General features: G+C 35.4%; 3 protein-coding genes and 1 pseudogene across 13 annotated transcripts; 1 reads left to right on the top strand and 3 right to left on the bottom strand.

The window, feature by feature from the left end:
* Positions 1–1,056: 1,056 nt before the first annotated feature.
* Positions 1,057–2,876, bottom strand: LOC146952027 (hydroquinone glucosyltransferase pseudogene; annotated as a pseudogene). The gene has a single exon (XR_015033167.1). The product of XR_015033167.1 is annotated as a hydroquinone glucosyltransferase pseudogene (transcript).
* Positions 2,877–3,090: 214 nt separating this feature from the next.
* Positions 3,091–10,083, bottom strand: VPS11 (vacuolar protein sorting 11). Its single transcript, XM_085757692.1, has 5 exons — positions 9,651–10,083; positions 8,831–9,004; positions 8,362–8,685; positions 6,502–8,262; positions 3,091–4,010 (listed from the first exon to the last, which is right to left on the bottom strand). Exons 1-5 carry the CDS (start codon positions 9,906–9,908, stop codon positions 3,621–3,623), a joined length of 2,907 nt encoding a protein of 968 aa, XP_085613818.1. The 5' UTR covers positions 9,909–10,083; the 3' UTR covers positions 3,091–3,620.
* Positions 10,084–11,500: 1,417 nt separating this feature from the next.
* Positions 11,501–16,117, top strand: LOC146952029 (protein WEAK CHLOROPLAST MOVEMENT UNDER BLUE LIGHT 1-like). 10 transcript variants are annotated; one of them, XM_085757701.1, is made up of 5 exons: positions 11,501–11,568; positions 12,184–12,283; positions 12,596–13,103; positions 13,205–13,653; positions 13,778–16,117. In XM_085757701.1, the coding sequence occupies exons 3-5, from the start codon at positions 12,629–12,631 to the stop codon at positions 15,617–15,619; spliced, it is 2,766 nt and encodes a 921-aa protein (XP_085613827.1). In that variant the 5' UTR covers positions 11,501–11,568; positions 12,184–12,283; positions 12,596–12,628; the 3' UTR covers positions 15,620–16,117. The 10 variants fall into 10 exon arrangements, with proteins under 10 accessions (XP_085613827.1, XP_085613848.1, XP_085613838.1 ...); XM_085757722.1 differs by having other exon boundaries at positions 13,214–13,653; XM_085757712.1 differs by having other exon boundaries at positions 12,201–12,283.
* A 236-nt stretch (positions 16,118–16,353) lies between these two features.
* LOC146952030 (alpha-amylase-like) lies at positions 16,354–18,491 on the bottom strand. Its single transcript, XM_085757741.1, has 5 exons — positions 18,258–18,491; positions 17,843–17,981; positions 17,503–17,766; positions 16,866–17,398; positions 16,354–16,741 (listed from the first exon to the last, which is right to left on the bottom strand). Exons 1-5 carry the CDS (start codon positions 18,339–18,341, stop codon positions 16,490–16,492), a joined length of 1,272 nt encoding a protein of 423 aa, XP_085613867.1. The 5' UTR covers positions 18,342–18,491; the 3' UTR covers positions 16,354–16,489.
* Positions 18,492–18,868: the final 377 nt, after the last annotated feature.

Below are 18,868 nucleotides of genomic sequence, written 5' to 3' on the forward strand. Positions count from 1 at the left end.
CATTTGCTAATGTATGTCCACCTCTGCACACCAATTGAAACATGTGACTTGGAATTTTTTTTAACGGAATACCAAATTAACATGCTACTAAGATCTCTGTCCTCTAACTCGACTCATTTGGAGTGTTTGTAAAAAAAAAAAAAATTAAAAATTGCATGGAAAAGATAAACCTGTATGTTTCAACTAAGAAATTAGAAGAAAAGTGATCCTTAACTACGCATTGTGGTTATTCGTGTTTTGTTAAGCTTGAATTTGCAACATTTGTTTTTGTTGGAAGAAGAAGAATATGCTGGGATAGAATTACGAACGAGTGTAATGCACTTGTTTTTTTCACTCATCTACCGAAAAAGATATGTTCCACTTGCTCACCCTAGAACCTGCCATAAAACTTTTGGTGCACACGTGGCCTCTTAAAATTTTAGTTACTTGACCAAAAAATAAGAATAAATTAAAATAGTGTAATTGTTAATTTAATGACTAGCTAAACCAGTTTTAGCTAACATTTCAACATCAACATTATCTTCTCTAAAGATGTGAAAAACCTCTTAAATTCATAAGCTTTGTAAGAGATACACAACTCTTCCAACAACAATTACTTGTAGGCCAAGGAACAATAGAAACATCATTGAAGGCTAGAACTACAAGTTGAGAGTCACATTCATTTCAAAGATTAAACAACCTATTTTTGAAAGAAACTTTAATAGAATGCATTGCGTCATCCAACTCAGCCAAAAGAGAAAAGCCAAGATCAATGTGATTAGTGAAACAACTCCATGAAAGAAGCCATGGAGTCTCTCTTTCTAAAGATGCCACCACTAGCTGCCATATGAATTGCATTTGATCGAGGAAACAAGCTAGAGGAGGATGCGATTGAACTCGAATAATCTAGGGAGCTTTCGAAATGTGACTTGTGATTTTGAAAAGCCTAATAGAATTTGACATTGATCCCTTGGAATGGTTGCCAATGAGAAATGTCACACTTTTACTCGTACAAACAACACTGCAGATTACAACAATTAGGCAGATTATCCCAATATATTTTATGTGAAATATGAGGAGATAGAAGTGGCATTACCAATTATGCATTTATAGTGAGCCTTAATTTTGATAACAGTATTGTACAATAGTTAGGCAGGGGAATGCCATGAAAATACAAATTTTACGACTATTAGGCATCAATAGTGATAAATCACTTCACACTACGTTTGTTATACACAACCAACAACGTGTGTACATATTAAAGACCAGACCAACTCAACTGTGAATTAGAATGTCTTATAAACATGCTTTAAATACACTTAACAAATTCATTCCTTAAAGCTAGTTTTCATGCACCAAATTTCTCCACATGTGTGCTAATTGAGAAATAGTCGTTCTAGAAGACCCATCTTCTTTGAGTGCATTAGTAGCTGCTTCTTTCAATTGCTTCATATTATTGCGCAATTTCTCACATTCTTCTCCTTCCATGAGACACTTGATCAATTTAGAAATTTCCTCCCTTTCGACAATGCCATTCTTATTAACTCTTGGCCTCAGTCCCACTTTAAGGCCTTCACTCAGCACAACTGCATTCATTCTCTGCTCACCAAACAAAGGCCATGTGATCAGTGGCACACCATGCATCACACTCTCAAGGATTGAATTCCATCCGCAATGACTCAAGAATCCACCAACTGATCTGTGACTAAGGATTTCAATCTGAGGTGCCCATGATGGAATAACCATTCCTTGCTCCTTGGTTCTCTCCAAGAACCCAGATGGTAAAAACTGCGAAAGATCAACATGGTTTTGTGCTGAAAGATATGCACCACTGGCTGAACTACTTGGTGCTCTTACAACCCATAAGAATTTATGATTACTCAATTCCAAACCCATAGCCAACTCATCAATTTGTTCTTGTGAAAGTGCACCACCACTTCCAAAAGAAACATACAAAACTGAACAAGGCTGTTGTTTATCTAGCCATGACAGACACTCCATACCATTATTACCAGATTCTGTTCTTGTTTGGATAATGGGTCCAATAGGGTACACAGCCGGGTTGCCACTTCCTTTTTCTGTTAGAGCTTCTATAGGACCTTTTTCAATTTCTAGGAAGCTATTAATAAGTATCCCATCAACAGAACAAAATCTTTTAACACGCTGGAGTAAGAATTTGTAAGATTGGCTTGATCTATCTTGAGCTGGGGTAACGAGATCCCGACCACGAATTGGTACACTACCTGGTGCTTGAATAGGTTCTGGCAGATCTCTGTACTCACATGATGTTTCCTTATCCAATTTGAGCAAATAGAAATAGGTAGACAGAGTGGTGGCTGCTGGAGGGAAGTAAACATAGGACAATATGTTGAATTCCTTAGCCAAATATAGTGCTTCAGCAGATAAAGAATCAACCATCAGTGCCACAAAGGGAGTCTTTAAAATTAAGGAGTTCAAGGCCTGATGTAAATATGGCAGAGTGAGTGTCGTTGTGAGATGAATTTGGCTTTCTATGGTAGTCCCTTGTGGTAGGTCGTTGGGATTCACAGGTGGAAGAAAAGTGCAGTTGATGTTTGATGGAAGAGTTTGAAGGAATGAGTTTGAGGCACTTGAGGGTGACCCAAGTGTGGGAATGAAGCAAGTGACATGAAAGTCTGGATGGAGCTGAACAAGTAGCTTGGAGAATTCAAGAATAGAGACTAAATGGCTATACCAAGCACCTGGAATAACAGCAATGTGAATTATTTTCTCCATGAAAATTTGTGGTTAAGTTCACAGGACCAGGTAGATTGTTGCTTTTGTTCTGTGGGTTGTGAAAAGAAAGACTATAAATAGAACTGACCTAACTATGCACGTGCTGCAACAGAAAGTCAGCAACATGTGTTCGTATAATATTGATGTACTTTTGATTTATTTAATGAGAAAATGTATTCCATTCCTGAGTGTATAAACAAGAGTTAACAATAAACAGGAACAACAAGGGATCTTATCAAAATAATATAGGGTTGAACTTCCAACATCAAGGAAGTCAGTCACGCAAATGGAAACGTGTACTACAAGGATAAAAGACCAATTTATCTCTCCAAGTGATTATTAAGCAAGTAATGTAACTTTTAACACAAAAAATCGATAGCAATTCACTAATAAAAACAGAGCTCAAATTGTTATTTGTCATGGGCTATGCAAAAATACAAATCAAAACCTCATCTGCATGATTTAAATCCGTCATAATATTACACTTTTAAAAACAAGAAAAGAAAAGTATCACTTCAATTTGGACCTAACATTGCCTTAAATATTTATCTTATAACTCCTTCAAGGAGAAGCTATCATCAAATTCTTCATTCTTCTGTGCATATCCACACAACCAGTACCTTCAAATCCTTCTAAAAAATTTGATACTCCGGCATAACACTACAACAAAAAGACCATTCGGAATCGGAAATTTTTCTTGATGAGCGAGCCATTCCTGGGTGATATATATAACATGTAAACTCAAGAACATGGAAGCACGATAACAAGCCGTACTAATGGAGAAGTTGAAAACCCGGAAATTAATCAGATTCATCCAACATTTAGAAACCAACTTTTTAGTATTGGATGGAGCGAAAAGCTGAAAGGAAGGGCATAAATAGTAAACCTCAGAAGCCACTGCTAGATGATGCATTTCCAGATCTGAGATCCGGAGTGGATCCATTGCTTGTTTTGCTGATAATCCCTTTTCCAAAATATTCAGCAATGACAGAAAACCCATCTTTGGAGTTCTTAACTTGCTGGAAAAACCTGTCCTGACTCTTAGAATTTTGCTCTAAATTTCTTTTCATTTCTAAGACAGACCTATATTCTGGGGCACACTCGGGGCATTCTTTTTCATTATCGCCAAGGCACCGCAAATGGAATGAGTGCATGCACATGAAGTGCACAGCAGGCAGGTCTAGGGTGAAAGTGCATGCTGTGCACTTGCTAAGCTGAAAAATCCTCGCATTTGTCCTAAGATCTTGAACCTCTTTCCTCATTGCCTGTGTGTCTTCCTGCACAGAGACAACATACTTTATAAAAATCCTTCCGTGCTGTTTACAGAAAAAATAGCAAATATCTAAGATAGTACAATTACCACTGTAAACTCACATTAGGCAAGGATCTTTTGATATGTGTGTGTATGTATTATTTGAGAAATATTTATCAATAAAACTAATATTTAAAAGAATTTATCATTTCTTATAAAACTAATCTTTTGTATTTACAAATCAATCATCCCGAAACACTAATCTGCATCTTCAGCAGGAACTAAAAGAGATATAGGTGATTAAAATTCAATCCATATAAATTATAAACATGCGGCTTGCTTTATAACATATTGTGATGGTGACCGTAACAGATATTATAGCACAACACATACGCCTGCTTCACATTAAAAGACCACAATCACCTAACGGTCAATGCTCTAATTTCAAATAAGCGTTTTTCATTCCTTTGCTCAGAGAGTTCAAGCATGACAAATTCCAATATCTACATTCTCTGCTCAATATCCAAATTCCTGCTCATATTTAATTACGAGGAAATGATCCAAGAGTATCAGAAACCGTTTAGGGAAGAGAAAAATGTACTATATGTGATGGAGTCCATGTTGCTTGAGTTACAAAGACAACTATCTGCGTATGCTTATACTAGACTCTAAATCCTAATTAAATAAGGAGGAAAAAAAAATGGAAACCACCCCTAAGAGATCACCTATGATACTGTAAACTAATATAAAATGCCATAATGATATTAAGAAATATTTTTCATCTATTCTAGTTCTTAGAAACTGTGGTTGGGTTGGTCAAACACAACTCCACAAAACCGGCTTGTGAGATGAGGACCGCAGATTACAGAAAATAGCATAACACCAAAAATCCACTATGTGAAATAGAAAATACCGTCACGGGCAAATAGCGGAAATAGCGAAATCCGCATAGTGATTGAAATAAGTCATTTATGTACTAAAAAAGGCACAATACATACAAGTAAAAATGGAGTGGAAGCAAATCATAGCTTTTATAAATTTGTGTTGAAAGATTTACGTGTTAAGGTGCATATAGGAGTAATAATCAGACTAACTCTTTAGTTTTTCAATTATAAAAATAAGTAATGCTACGCACAGATGCAGATTTTCAGTTTTATTATTTTATAAAACTCTGGAATTATCTTCTTTTCCCTATTGCCGTTATATCAACTAGCAGAAACTAGAATAGCAGCCGTTATTGCCCTAACAGCGAAACTAGGATAGTGTTGCAGTTTTCATAGCAGATTCATCAAAATCTGCTATGCTACAGCGCTAGAGCACAACTATCAGTGTGATTTGACAACACTGATTATAGTACTTTCTCTCCAGCTAAAGCTTACTAAAAGGAAATAAACTAAAAATATAACTCAGTCACAAGAACAAGACTAGATTACATGTGGACTAAAAGCAAGGTCAGATTGCATCTGAATTTCAAGTTCAAAGATACAATGTTAAAAATGTATGGTTTTATCTTTCAGATATAAAGGGATAAATAAGAAACAATTTCAAAACCCAACATTGATAAATGTTGAAGACACTAGCCATATGTTTTTGGATCATTCATGTTATGTTAGCAACATAATTCTAATATGCCTCTAGTCCTTTTAGGCTATAACTGTTTTCTAATGTCCCAATTGATGCAGACCTCAAGACAGAGAAATAGTAAAACATGAAATGAACACAAATATGAGAAAATGGTTTTGGTATTAGTGAATTAAAAATTGCAGATGCAGATGGGAACACACTCCCAATCACCCCAGAGCTGAGCTCCAGAGAGATTGCAATTCTCTGCCTAACTAACAGAAAACAAACTTCTGCATACCCTCTCTCCAGCTAGCCTCACTGCTTATAACAAATCGTAACTGCACCAAACCCATCACGCTACTCTACTACCACATCAGCAGTATTACTTCGTATTTTTTCTCACATAGACCTTCAACACCTTCGGCCCACTCTGCTGACCCAATATCCTTGTGTTACTATCAATACTAGTGCAATTAATGGAGTGCCGCTTCAAGTAAGCATCGTTCCTGCTGGACTTCTTCAGTCAGGACAAGAATGAGAAAAATAGATATTCATGAACCTGCTTCTAATGGATTTTTTTGTAGGAAGAAAAAATTAAATAAAAAAGCTTAGTTGTGCACACATACAACCATAGGTCCATTGTTTGTAAATTCCTAAAATGTAAAGAACTTCAGCTCTAAAAACTATAGTCTTATCTGCTATCAGTGTCTATTATGTGGAAATCATCGCACTTGTCTACGTTGTTCATAACTAAACCATAGTCTCATCCACTATCGGTGTCTATTTGTATGGAAATCATCATGCTTTCGTCTATATTGTTCATAATGTGACAACAATATTAGGAAATGAGAAAATGGCTATTTGTATATGTAATGGAAGTACGAAAAGACGAATACATAAGCTATCAAATAAAGTTAAGATCAAATCATATGCTTAAGAAAAAAAGATCCAACCTGATATTTTTCAATAGCTTGTCGGTCCTCCTCAATCACCTTTGATTCCTGCTCAAGCTTCCGAGCAATGTAATCCTTGATCACTGAAAGTGTGAGGCAAGGGTTTTTTGACAGAGTTTGAAGGACAATTATGGGGGGTAAAATATTATCCCTTTCAATGTAATTCAAAACTTCTTTTACTTCTTTGGAGCAATCTTCTCCAAGCTCACCGAAATATTTGAGTACATCCGCCCAAAGAGATGGATCCCCTCCTTTAACTGAATCACCCAGTCTTTTGCAGCATGCAATTAATCCCTTGTGATCATGCGCCTGCATATAGCAAGCGATTACTTCCTTATAGAGTTTCATCTTTTCATACAAATACAAAAGCCCATCTTTGAATGAATTCATTTCACACAGTATAATAGCTAAATCAACATCATAAAGTGGATGTTCTGTCTCTGGAGGCCATGCACTCTTAAGCATGTGTAGACCCTTTTCACGCCTTTCAAGACGGCCCTTTTCCTTTTCGGAACTTTTCTGATCAGCAATAGTTCCATTGGTTTGGGCACTTATTTTTGATGTTTTTTCTGATGCTACGTTAAGGTAATCTGCACCCTCATTAGACTGTGATACTGAAGGAAAGTTCAATTCGTTGGATATATACAACTCTAAGAGGGTATTGTTAATCTCCACCTGAGCAGGTGAATCCTTGACCTTATTGGTATATTTTTCAAGAAAATCCATAAGGGAATGAGGGTGATGAACGAAAATGCTGAGAAAATCAACAGGAGATGGCAACATAGACACATACACACCATTTGAACGTCCTCTTTTGTCACCCTCGTCTGTGCAAAGCCTAATGAGAATCTGAATCGTCTCCGATGGCTTGTGCTCTATTAGAATTTTACCATACTCCTTTATTGTCATCCCTGCCTGACTTGATTCAAGACTAGAAATATATTCCAAGGCCTCTTCATAACTACCAAGATCTTCAAGCAAGATCTTCAAGTACCATTCATGTCTCCCAGCCTTCTTTGCAACGTACATTGCATGCTCATGGTAATTGGCAGAACGGCAAACCCTGATTGCTGTTTCCACGTCGAACTTAAGTTCCCCGATGCTGTCTTCACTTTTAATAAACAAGTTTAGTTTTTCAACATCTTTCAATTTGGTGTAACAGTTCAATAAAAGTGTGGTGTGATCTTTAGAAGCAAGACCCTTCTCATGTAGCTTTTCCAAGTAATTTGTGAGGTTGTAGATTCTCTGAGCATCCAAAAACTTTTGTATCACATAAGAAGGTTCAAGTTGACCAATAGTATTTATGTACTGAGCCATTGCCTCATCATAGTCTTGCTTGCTGTATAGATGATCCCCATATTTTCTCAGAACCTCAGAAGTAGCTGCAGCATCTGCTTGTTGAGTCTGAACAAGATTAATTGCCACAGTATATAGGTTTTTCTTGAATAACATGTCTAATTTGCTTTCCATATCCTTTTCCCCAATAGATAAAGTTGATTTGTCTGTCATTATGAGTATGATGTTACCCCATTCATAGAGCATATGAGAAACATCTTTAACCAGAGCACTGTGGGCTATTAAACGATTCTTCAAGTCATAGATGTTGAAAGTATGCTTTCCTGTTCTTTGATCTGCAATAACACACAAAAGGTATCCACGAAACCATCCTACCAATTTTTTTTCTCCCTCGAAAGCCCAACAAGGACCACGTCCATCAACTTCATAAAAATATACTGCCTCTGGTCGACCAATTATTAACTCCTGTTCATGTTAACATACAGAAACATTTAGCATTCAGCAAGGATATGCATACGATAATATATAAAAATATATTGAGAGCAAGGAACAAAGGTTGCATACAGAACGGTCACTCATTGTAACACTGTTCACACCAGATCCAATCTGATCAAGGGTTTGCCTCCTTGGTGGTTGATCATGCAATGAAAACAAGCTCACAGAACTCGGGGTTACCGCAAACAACTGAAGTGATTGACCGTCCACCCTAAACCCAAGTCCAGTGATTGAGGAAAGTGTTTTGTCTGAATGGTTTTCCACCTGAAGCTTGAAACGGGTGATACGCTCCCGTGCAATATCTCCTTTGATGCAGTAAATTGAACCATTGTCTAAGCCAATAGCTATGAGTAGTATTGGAGGCACTTCCTCTAAGACAATAAAAGATGTAATCTGCAGTACACCACAATTCCAAAATCATTAAAAAGAAGCATAGAAATAATCAAATCATGTTACTAACTAGACATACCATTACCATACAGATATAATTTATCTAAAGATAAAAGAGTAACAAGCATATGCATAACAGTGTCATTACCATTGCCTCAGGAAACTGATTAGTGAATATACGCAATATCCCAACACAATCAGGACTCGCTGTGCTCGTACTTTCAGATTGCATCTTATCTAAGTCAAAAACCTTCAGGCACAAAGCTGATTGCTGGGGAGTAAGTTGTTCGTCTTCCCCAATCGTTACCAGGAAGTTGCGTTGCTGGTAAATCAACAAACAAAAGCACACTGTTTTGAGTTCAAATCAAGACCCCTGGAAAACATTTAAACTACAAAAGTCCTTCACCAATCTTTTCTTTTTAACCAACATATAGGCACCCATGTGCTCGCACACACGCACACATACATATGGCCCCTGTTTGGATTAACAACTTATTTGCGGCTTATAGCACACGCACTTATCATGATAAGCGCTTATGTATAAATATCTCTATAGCAACAGATAAAATAAAGTTAAATTGTTTTTGTATAAGCGATAAGCTGTCTTGAAGAACTTATGAAGAAAAAAAAGTGAAAACAGTAAACAACATATGAACAATGGCATAATCTGTTTTCATGAGTTCTCCCAAACAGCCTCGCAAAACTAATGCGAATAGGTAAGCTCAAATAAGTCAATCCGAACAGACCCACGGTACTAAACCATGACATTCTTCATGATGTCAGTGTTGTGTCTATTTCATTACTTCATATACACGATTTTGATTTCCACTATCTACAACTACCCAATTCTCTCAAATCAATGTTCATCCCAAAAATCTATTCATCAAGCAAGCAAACACCAAAAAAGAACAAACTTTACAAAACCCAAAATACATAATTGAATAAATTGAAGGAATTGAAAGAAGAACCTTGAGTTGTTGAATAAAGAGAACAGAAGAAGAATGAGGTTGAAAAGAATAATTGAACTTGAGTCCTCGATCGAAGAAGCAAACGGTTCCATCATCAAAACCAATTACAACTTTACCCCTTCCACTCGAACAACACTCGATTTTCCTCTCCTTCTCTTTCTCTTTCACGTTGTTGTCATCTTGTTCTTCTTCCTCTGGAATTGTGCATTTTGCAACGTACTTCTCCTCGAAGAATTCGAACTTCCGCCATTGATACATGGCCGCCGCGATTCACAAAAAATGGATCGCGATCGGAATCGCAATTCGAACCAAAAATGCGAAGGTTTCTTCAAATTAACGCGTGAATTGAATTTACAACGTGATCGATTGAGGTGTGATGAGTGAAGATACCATTGGAAGAAGCTGCCTGCAACTAAACGACAATTTAGGCTTTGTTTGCCAATGCCATTTTTTTTTTAGCTTATAGCTTAAATTAAAACTTGTAAAGTTTTTTGACAAGAAAAACTTATAAATTAAATTGATATATTTGTTCTTAAAAAAAAAAAAATTGATATATTTGTTAAAAAAAAATCATGAAATTATAACTTTTTTGCAAGCATATAGTTTTTTTTTTATAAACTTTTACAAGTTTTTATAGCTTATACTTTTTAACTCAATGTGATCTTGTAATCTTAATTAAAAAATAAATATTGATTAAATTTTTTTATGTTGTTTCATGTTTATCAATTAGTTGTAACCAAAAAAAAATGTTTATCAATTAGTTCACCATTTATTGATAAAAAAATAAAAATTGTTCACCATTTAATTTTTTTAAACACTGTAAATTTAAACGGTCATCACTTTATTGACTATTTACTAAAAGTTCGTCTACCGTCAATTAATTTAATTTAATAGTTATTTTTATCAAGGAGATGTGTTTGTTTGGTTACATGTTTTAAAGTTGTAAAAATTGATTTAGCAGGTGTACGGTTGATTTTAGGATGTTTGGATTTTATTTATTAAAATAAAAATGATTATATTACTTGCCTGTCGCATGTTGCTTGCAAGAGGTTCGACAATATTGATTGATTCTGGTCTTTTGTTAGCATTTGCAAGGAGATGGCACGTGGAAACATGAAATTTACATCACCCAATTAATGAAATGATGATCACTTTGAACGATGTCTCATGTCTACTGCACTTATCCATCACCGGTCGTTTGCTTTGACATACACCGTTTGAACAAATTTGAGGCAATTGAGTGAGCGGTTGGTTGATATTCTAGGAGTTGATCCATTTGAACTTGAAAATAGTGTTATAACGCTATATGTATTCATGTATGACTTAACTATTCGGAATCAGAGTACCAAAAATATCCGAACGCCTTGTTGGTAAATTTAGATAAACACAACTTGGAGATCAAATGCTTCCATGGAGAAAAAGCATTGATGATGAAAAAAATGAGATCAAGTTACAACAGCAACAAGAAGAGAAACTGAAAAGGTGTTCAGTTTATAACCAGAATGAAAGGAATGAGAAGAGACAAGACGGCGTTTCTAGTTTTCATTTGACGACAACTTAACATTTCTAACAATAGAGGAGGTTTGTGTCATGTGACAAAATAAATAGAGTGTCTATATCATTTTGAGAATCCTTAGGAAAGGTGAGAATTTTTCCTTTTTTTTAATGGAATAGAAAGTGTAAGACGTGTTAATGATGCAGAGACAACACCAACTCTCATTTTATAATGATGATGATTAAAAATTAAAATATAATTAATCGTACAATTTCCTTATATATAAAAAATAAATATGATTTCCTTGTAATCTCCTAGCCTTATATAACATGATCACAGGTTTGACTTTTCATGTAGCAGCCAGTGTTTTACAACAAAAGATGATGAAGAAGCAAACATTTTTGTTTTGTTAATGTGACAAAGGTAGGCTCCACTAACTGTACATGCAACCTTGATTGACTCTTTCTTTCTTTTTTTTTTTTTTTTTTTTGACAAATGATTGACTCTTTCTTTTCTAAATTTAGTTCCATCATTTCATCCTTCAATTCATTTTTTGCAAAATCTAATTTTAATTTCCATTCTATTCCCTCCTTCAATTTTTCACTAATCATTAATTTTTGCTTACTATCAATCATCAATTTTCTTCCTGCTTAATCAGGGTATGTTCTTTTCTTTTCCTACTTTTGTTATTTGATTTTTTTTTTTCTGTTTCCTTTGTGCTTCTTTTTTCAAGGCACCAAGTTTTTTGCTTCATTTTTTTTTGTTCTTTGTCTTTTCAATTCCTTCCCTTGTCCACTCTTTGCATGTCCATGTTGCAAAAAATTCATAATTATTATAGCCAAAAAATTTCTGGTTTGCAAAGTTTGGATTAGTATTTATAAATCATAGCTAGAGTTTGATATAATTATTTCTCATATGGTTTAATAATTCTCTAGCAAATTTAGAATTTTTCTTAAGTTTTTGTTTTTTCTCTTGATATTTGTATCAGAAGAATTTGTCAAGAAACCATATAAAAATTGACTACTCTTCTTCCTGAAGAATTTTCCCTGCAGCAGGAGACATATCAACATTTAACCTATGATGATTAAGAATTGAAAGCTTGCAGAAAGGGTCAATGAATATATCTGAATTATTTTAGGTAAGAAATAATTAATCTGACTTTCAATGTTTATGAAATTGCTTGTGAATTATTTAACCTATTGTATATGTGATTATTCTTTGAAATAATTTTTTTTATATATTGTTATTTAACCTAGTGATAGTAATTTTAGTTTCAATTTGAATATGTATGCATAGGCAAGAACTACTAGCTTTTTTTCTGTTAATTCATGTATCATAATATTCTGTGTTTTTTCAATTTGAATATGTTTTTTCTATACATGTTGCACATGTTGTTTTTGCTTTCATTTTCTTCACACATTGATATTATTCTTTTTCACTTTCCTTTTAGATACTTTTGGCACTCTCAATTTCTTTTTAACCAATGGAGGAAGTTGAAGACAAACCAACCTCCTCAAGAAATGTTGAACCAAATTCACTAGCAGATGCTCCTCAAGAAAATACCGATATAATAACAGCTCCAACCGATAATGACTCTTCCATCGAAGCTTCCATCAACTCACTAGATGATAAAAATATATTAGAACATGACACACATTTTCAAGAGACTAATTTCTCTGAAATAGAATTAAAGTCAACGCGTGCTTCTGATGAACAATCTATAGGACAAGATGAACATCTTCTCTCAGATGATTCAACTTCTACACCGAAAGAAGAAACAGTTCATGAAACAGAAGAAAACCACCTAGGAGCCATAGCTGCCGATTCTGAACTTGAAGCTTTAGAAGATATACAAGATGGTGCTTCAACTGTTACTGCTAACGGCGATGTTGATCATAATCATATGGAACTCTCAACATCCTCTTCTGTAACAGAAGAGTTGCAGATTGACCCCAAAGGTTGTTTATATGCATGCTCATGTTTATTTATTTTTCGCGCTAAAGTGTGATTAAAATTATGATATGTATTGTGTCTTGTATGTGATTAGTTATTGAATTAGTTCTAACAGATCGTCCTCAAACCGAAGTTATTGATGCTCCTCAAGAAAATTTAGCCTCAACCTCAGATGCTGAAGTTCATGTAACAGAACAAAGTCACCAGGAACCTGTGGTTACAGATTCTGAACATGAATCTTTAGATGATATTGTGAACATGCATAAGGATGGTGGTTTTACCGATAGTTTTTTTGATAATCACATGGATCTAACGGCTTCATCTTCTGGAACAGAAGAGTTTCAGAATGATCACAAAGAACTAAAGGTAAATCTGCCTCAAATCAAGATTCCTGATGTTGCTGATGGAAGTGTCGACTCACCTACAAATGAGAAGAAAATTGCTGAAAATAGAGGCATAATTGATACAGCAGCTCCATTCGAATCTGTCAAGGAAGCTGTTTCTAAGTTTGGAGGAATTGTCGATTGGAAGGCTCATCGAATGATAGCCGTCGAGGTATATCTCAATCTTTCCTTTCTTTGTGTTTTGCTCAAAATTTCCTGAATACTTAACTTCTTCATGAAGAAAGATATTCTTTTTCCGTTTCAATTTCGATTGTTTCATTATTATTTGATTTCAGCGAAGCAAGGAAGTAGAACAACAGCTTGAAAAATTGTACGAGGAGATTCCGGAGTACAGGAAAAGATCGGAGGACTCCGAACAAGAAAAAGTCCAAGTACTTCAGGAGCTTGACAGCACTAAGAGACTAATAGAAGAACTAAAACTGAGCCTAGAGAGGGCACAAACCGAAGAGCATCAAGCAAGGCAAGACTCAGAACTTGCAAAGCTCAGAGTGGAAGAAATGGAGCAAGGTATTGCCGAAGATTCCAGTGTGGCAGCCAAGGCGCAACTCGAGGTTGCCAAAGCAAGGCATACGAGTGCCATTACAGAGTTAACATCGGTGAAACACGAGTTAGATTCGTTGCGTGTGGAATACGCTTCTTTAGTTGATGAAAAAGGCGAAGCTATTAACAAAGCCGAAGATGCTGTTGCTGCATCGAAGCAAGTGGAAAAGACGGTTGAAGATTTGACTATTGAGTTGATTGCCACAAAAGAGTCTTTGGAATCTGCACATTCTGCACATATGGAAGCAGAAGAACACAGAATAGGAACAGTCATGGCAAGAGATCAAGATTCTCTCAATTGGGAGAGGGAACTTAAACAAGAAGAACAAGAACTAGAAAAACTCAATCAAAAAATTTTGTTTGCTAAGGATCTTAAATCTAAACATAGTAAAGCTTCTGCATTGCTTCTTGATTTGAAAGCTGAGTTAAATGCCTATATGGAATCAAAGTCAAACCAAGAAGGACACGATGATGGAGTCTCAAAGGAGCAACTGGACAAGTCACATATTGAAATGCAAGCAGCAGTTGAGTCGGCCAAAAAGGAACTTGAAGAAGTAAAGCTTAGCATAGAGAAAGCTACTTCTGAGGTAAATTACTTAAAGGTGGCTGCAACATCATTAAGATCAGAACTCGAACAAGAGAAATCATCGCTTGCCTCGATTAGGCAAAGAGAGGGAATGGCCTCGATTACAGTTGCGTCTATCGAAGTCGAGCTGAACAAAACTAAATCGGATATTGCTTTTGTTCAGATGAAGGAAAAAGAAGGAAAAGAGACAATCCTTGAGCTGCCAAAGAAGCTTCAAGAAGCGTCTGAAGAGGCGAATATGGCCAACTTGCTTGCTCGAGAAGCTTGTGAAGTGCTTAGGAGAGTAAAGGAGGAAGCAGAACAAGCCAAGGCTGGTGCTAGTACAATGCATAGTAAATTACTTGCAGCTCAAAAGGAGATAGAAGCTGCAAGAGCTTCTGAAAGGTTGGCAATACAAGCAATTAAAGCATTGCAAGAGAGCGAGTCGGCTAGAAGCAACAACAATGAAGTGGATCCATCAAATGGTGTGATACTGTCGGTTGAAGAGTATTATCGTATAACGAAACAAGTTCATGATGCAGAAGAAAGAGCCAATTCGAGAATTGCAACGGCAAATTCTGAGATCGATATAGCTAAGGAGACTGAATTGAAAACCATGGAGAAGTTGAATGAAGTTAACAAAGAAATAGTTGCTAGAAGGGAATCATTGAAGATTGCTATGGATAAATCTGAGAAGGCAAGGGAAGGAAAATTAGGTGTAGAGCAAGAATTAAGAAAGTGGAGAGCAGAACATGGACAACGGAGAAAAGCCGGTGAAATAGGCCAAAATGTAGTAAACCAGAACATAAATCATAGTGGTAAACTTGATCAAAATCATCGTGAAACTATTCCTGTACATTACTTTTCAAGTCCCAAGTCTTATGGTCATGCAAACAATGAAAATGGATCCTCACCGGATGTGAAAAGTGGAAAGAAGAAGAAAAAGTCATTGTTTCCGCGACTTTTTATGTTCTTTGCAAGAAGAAAAGCACATCCAACTCATTCAGGGTAGTCACTTTTGAGAAACTACAGTTCTTTCTTTGTTATATATTGCAGTAGTCTTCTGAACTACTCATATTTTCGAAGACTATTCAAAGTGTATACCATACTTGTACATGTTAGTGATTTTGCAGTATTGTGAATGGTTTTCCAATTTCCACTATGTGATTTTTGAGGACATGGAATTAAGTTCATCACCCTTGGTGAGAAAAGAACAAAAAAAAGAAAAAAGATGTTTCTGTATTGTGTATAGCCATTGAATTTCGGCTTCTGTAAAGATCTTTGTGAAATTTTACCAAATCAAAGGTATTTTTTGAGTTTGAGATTTGAAGTATCATGAATTGTGGTTTTAGTTATACAAAGGCAAGCAATTCATTTTGGATAATAAAGTAACTAATCTCATGTACTCATTAACAAGAGAAGAATTTCAGACATGAATTCAAGTCATCAACCTTGTACAGTATACCATTTTGGCCTTGTTTAAATAAACAGTTTAATTTGCAGCTTATCAGTTATAAGGGCTTATCATAAGCTATTTCCATAAAAAAGATAAAATAAAGTCAAATTGTTTTCGTATAAAAGTTGTAAGCTGTTTCTATAAGCTATCTTGGAGAACTTACGAAAATAAGCTGAAAACAACTTATGAACATGTCATACGCATAAGTTGTTTTCATAAGTTCTCCAAACAGTCTCACAATTGCTTATGTCAGATAAGCTCAAATAAGTCAATCCAAACATGCCTTTATATTCACAAGTATAGTCCATAGAAATTTATTTATGGTTCTTATACAATAGGCATGCAAATGCCAATTCATTGTAATTTTTATTTCATTTTATTTGATAGTGAAAATACATATTTAATCTATAACCAAAGGTATATACATCACTTAATTTCCCACACAGCATAATCTTGTCCACTGGTAGCTACCTGTGCATTAGGTGGAAGAAGGTTTCCAAGATCCAATTTAGGTCCAATCTTAACAATAATTTTGTTGTCAATATTAGCCATATAGAGATCATTCTCAGCTGCCAAAATATTCACACTGCTTGTGGCTGTAATTCCATTCCTCTTCCTTATTGCTGTCAATTTCTTTATAGGCTCCATTAGTCCCCATTCTATGTAGTGATCATAGAACTGCATGCACCAACAATTAATTAAACAATTAATTAATACTAAAACCTATAATTAACAAAAAAAAAAAAAAAACATTTTGCATGGAAAATAAATTACAAAATTGTGGTTTAGGCATGTTACTTACAATTGTGGGGTGACCAGGATGAGTAAGAATATAAACATAACCCAGCATAACTTTATCATCTGGAAATGGCCATAATTTCTGAGACCCAGTATCATGATTATCTACAAAAGTAACAGCATTTGATGGCATTATTCCAATCATCCCAGGTGGTTTTCCATTAGCATCCTTCATCCTCCAAAGTTCACCTTGAACAGCAGCACCTAAAATCATCTTAGTAGTAAAATCAAAAGTAGTAACAACACCACCAGCATCATTAACCCATTTAACCAAAGTTTCACGGTGTTTATCTTGATTAGCCAATGGTTTTCCATCTGAACCTAATTCGACGTTTCTATAAAGCTCTCCAACCGCGAAATCTGGCGAGGTTTTTTCCACATAGGTTTTTGTAAACCTTGGAGCATATCCGACAACCATATCGAATCTCCAACCAACAAAACCAACTTCTGTTTTCAACCAATTCATCCAATCTGATAACTCTTGTTGTACTTTCGGATTTGTGTGATCGATGTCAGGTGCACCTCCCCAATCATCTCCTGTTATTAGACGTAATAGTTAGTTAGACTAGTTAGTTTTTATTTTTATCGACTATATGTAAGTCTTGCGTATCTTTTGGTGTATCTATCGAGAATAGTAATACCTGTGTCGTTGTTTCCCGTGCCTTTAAATTGAACATCATTGCCACAAATGTAGGACACGTCCCAATCTAGACGATTGTCGGGAGTACCACCTTCGAAGATGCTAAGTCCATTGTTGTCCAACCTCTCTGCTGTTCTGTGGTTTATGACTATGTCAGATATGGATTTTACTCCTCGTTCACGAAATGCTGCTACTAATGACTTTAGTTCTTGCTTGTTGCCGTATTTGGATGTGTCAAGATCATATAGCCTTTTAGGCAAGTAACCTTTCAATACGAAAACAAATGTGTTTAGAAAAATCCCTCAAAAAATAATAATATTGTGAAGTGGTTAATTAATTACCTTGAGGACCATCATCATGAGAGTTGGAAGGAGGAGGAAGCCAAACATATTCAACACCAGCGTCTGCTATGTCGGGGACCTTGGTCTTCAGGAAATTCCACCATCCTCCTTCTTTTTCACTTGATGCCCACTTGAACCCCTACAACATGTACACATGTAATTCATATTTTTTAAACTCTCTTCTCCACCATATATTAGAAGGAAAAGAAAAAAAAAAATAAAGACACGCACGGACACAACACATGGACTCGCAGACACCAATAAAAAATTGAAAATAAACAAGTAAATTGAACGTAATCAAACGTGTCCATGTCAGACACCGGACACGTTTTTTTGCATAATGATAATAATATCTAATTAATTAATTAAATAAAATGAAACAGAGAGGAGTAGAATGACAAAAGAATGTTGATACCTGAAATAGTATGGCAGAGGAGGAAAAAGAGGGAAAAATAGAAATGCAAAGGCAAAGGAAGCATAGTGAATGGAGAAACTTCATGTTTCTTAAGTACGTATTTAGTCTTGCAGTTATGTTTCCTTTTATAGGCAGGTAGGGTCTTTGTGTACTTGATTTTTCAAAGAGTCGTACCCTGCTTAATTAAGGAGCAGCTTATTCAAACCAATGGAAGTATAGTCTTTAGAAAAATACAAAAATTCTGATTTGCAATGGCATCAGAATTTTATAACCTAGCCAAAGTCTTTATCTAAGTTTGACCAGTAAACAAATAGATGGAACTAGAATTATCCATTCTACTTAGGTTCAAAGACTGTTTGATTAGAGGCTGAAACTTGATGGAATTAGTCTTTAGTCATTTATCTGAATAGTGGAAAATAGTTATATTTGTAAGATGCATGTTTCGCAGGTAATTGCGGTAGGATAAGATCATGTTGAAAACCATAGGTTTAACTTAACCATATTATTAGGGCAAAGTATTATTGATTTTGTTGATGATTAATCAAAAGTCGAAGGAAACTTTCTTAAGAGATCTCTCCACCCAACTATAATTTTCATCTCCAAAACTCGAA

The sequence above is a fragment of the Medicago sativa genome, chromosome 1 (genome assembly GCF_051527215.1).
Source record: "Medicago sativa cultivar Bolivia chromosome 1, Bolivia_mono, whole genome shotgun sequence".
Lineage (NCBI taxonomy): Eukaryota > Viridiplantae > Streptophyta > Magnoliopsida > Fabales > Fabaceae > Medicago > Medicago sativa.

What these genes read in the sequence shown, in the direction of transcription:
- VPS11 (XM_085757692.1), bottom strand. Translation starts at nt 9,908, where the DNA reads ATGTATCAATGGCGGAAGTTCGAATTCTTCGAGGAGAAGTACGTTGCA. An exon ending in TCTTTATTCAACAACTCAAG is followed by an intron (nt 9,005 to 9,650) that starts GTTCTTCTTTCA and finishes TTGATTTACCAG; the next exon opens with CAACGCAACTTCCTGGTAAC. An exon ending in AAGCTATTGAAAAATATCAG is followed by an intron (nt 4,011 to 6,501) that starts GTTGGATCTTTT and finishes GTCTCTGTGCAG; the next exon opens with GAAGACACACAGGCAATGAG.
- LOC146952029 (XM_085757701.1), top strand. Translation starts at nt 12,629, where the DNA reads ATGGAGGAAGTTGAAGACAAACCAACCTCCTCAAGAAATGTTGAACCA. An exon ending in GTTGCAGATTGACCCCAAAG is followed by an intron (nt 13,104 to 13,204) that starts GTTGTTTATATG and finishes TTATTGAATTAG; the next exon opens with TTCTAACAGATCGTCCTCAA. An exon ending in ATCGAATGATAGCCGTCGAG is followed by an intron (nt 13,654 to 13,777) that starts GTATATCTCAAT and finishes ATTTGATTTCAG; the next exon opens with CGAAGCAAGGAAGTAGAACA.
- LOC146952030 (XM_085757741.1), bottom strand. Translation starts at nt 18,341, where the DNA reads ATGAAGTTTCTCCATTCACTATGCTTCCTTTGCCTTTGCATTTCTATT. An exon ending in CCTCTGCCATACTATTTCAG is followed by an intron (nt 17,982 to 18,257) that starts GTATCAACATTC and finishes TACATGTTGTAG; the next exon opens with GGGTTCAAGTGGGCATCAAG. An exon ending in CACGGGAAACAACGACACAG is followed by an intron (nt 17,399 to 17,502) that starts GTATTACTATTC and finishes GTCTAATAACAG; the next exon opens with GAGATGATTGGGGAGGTGCA.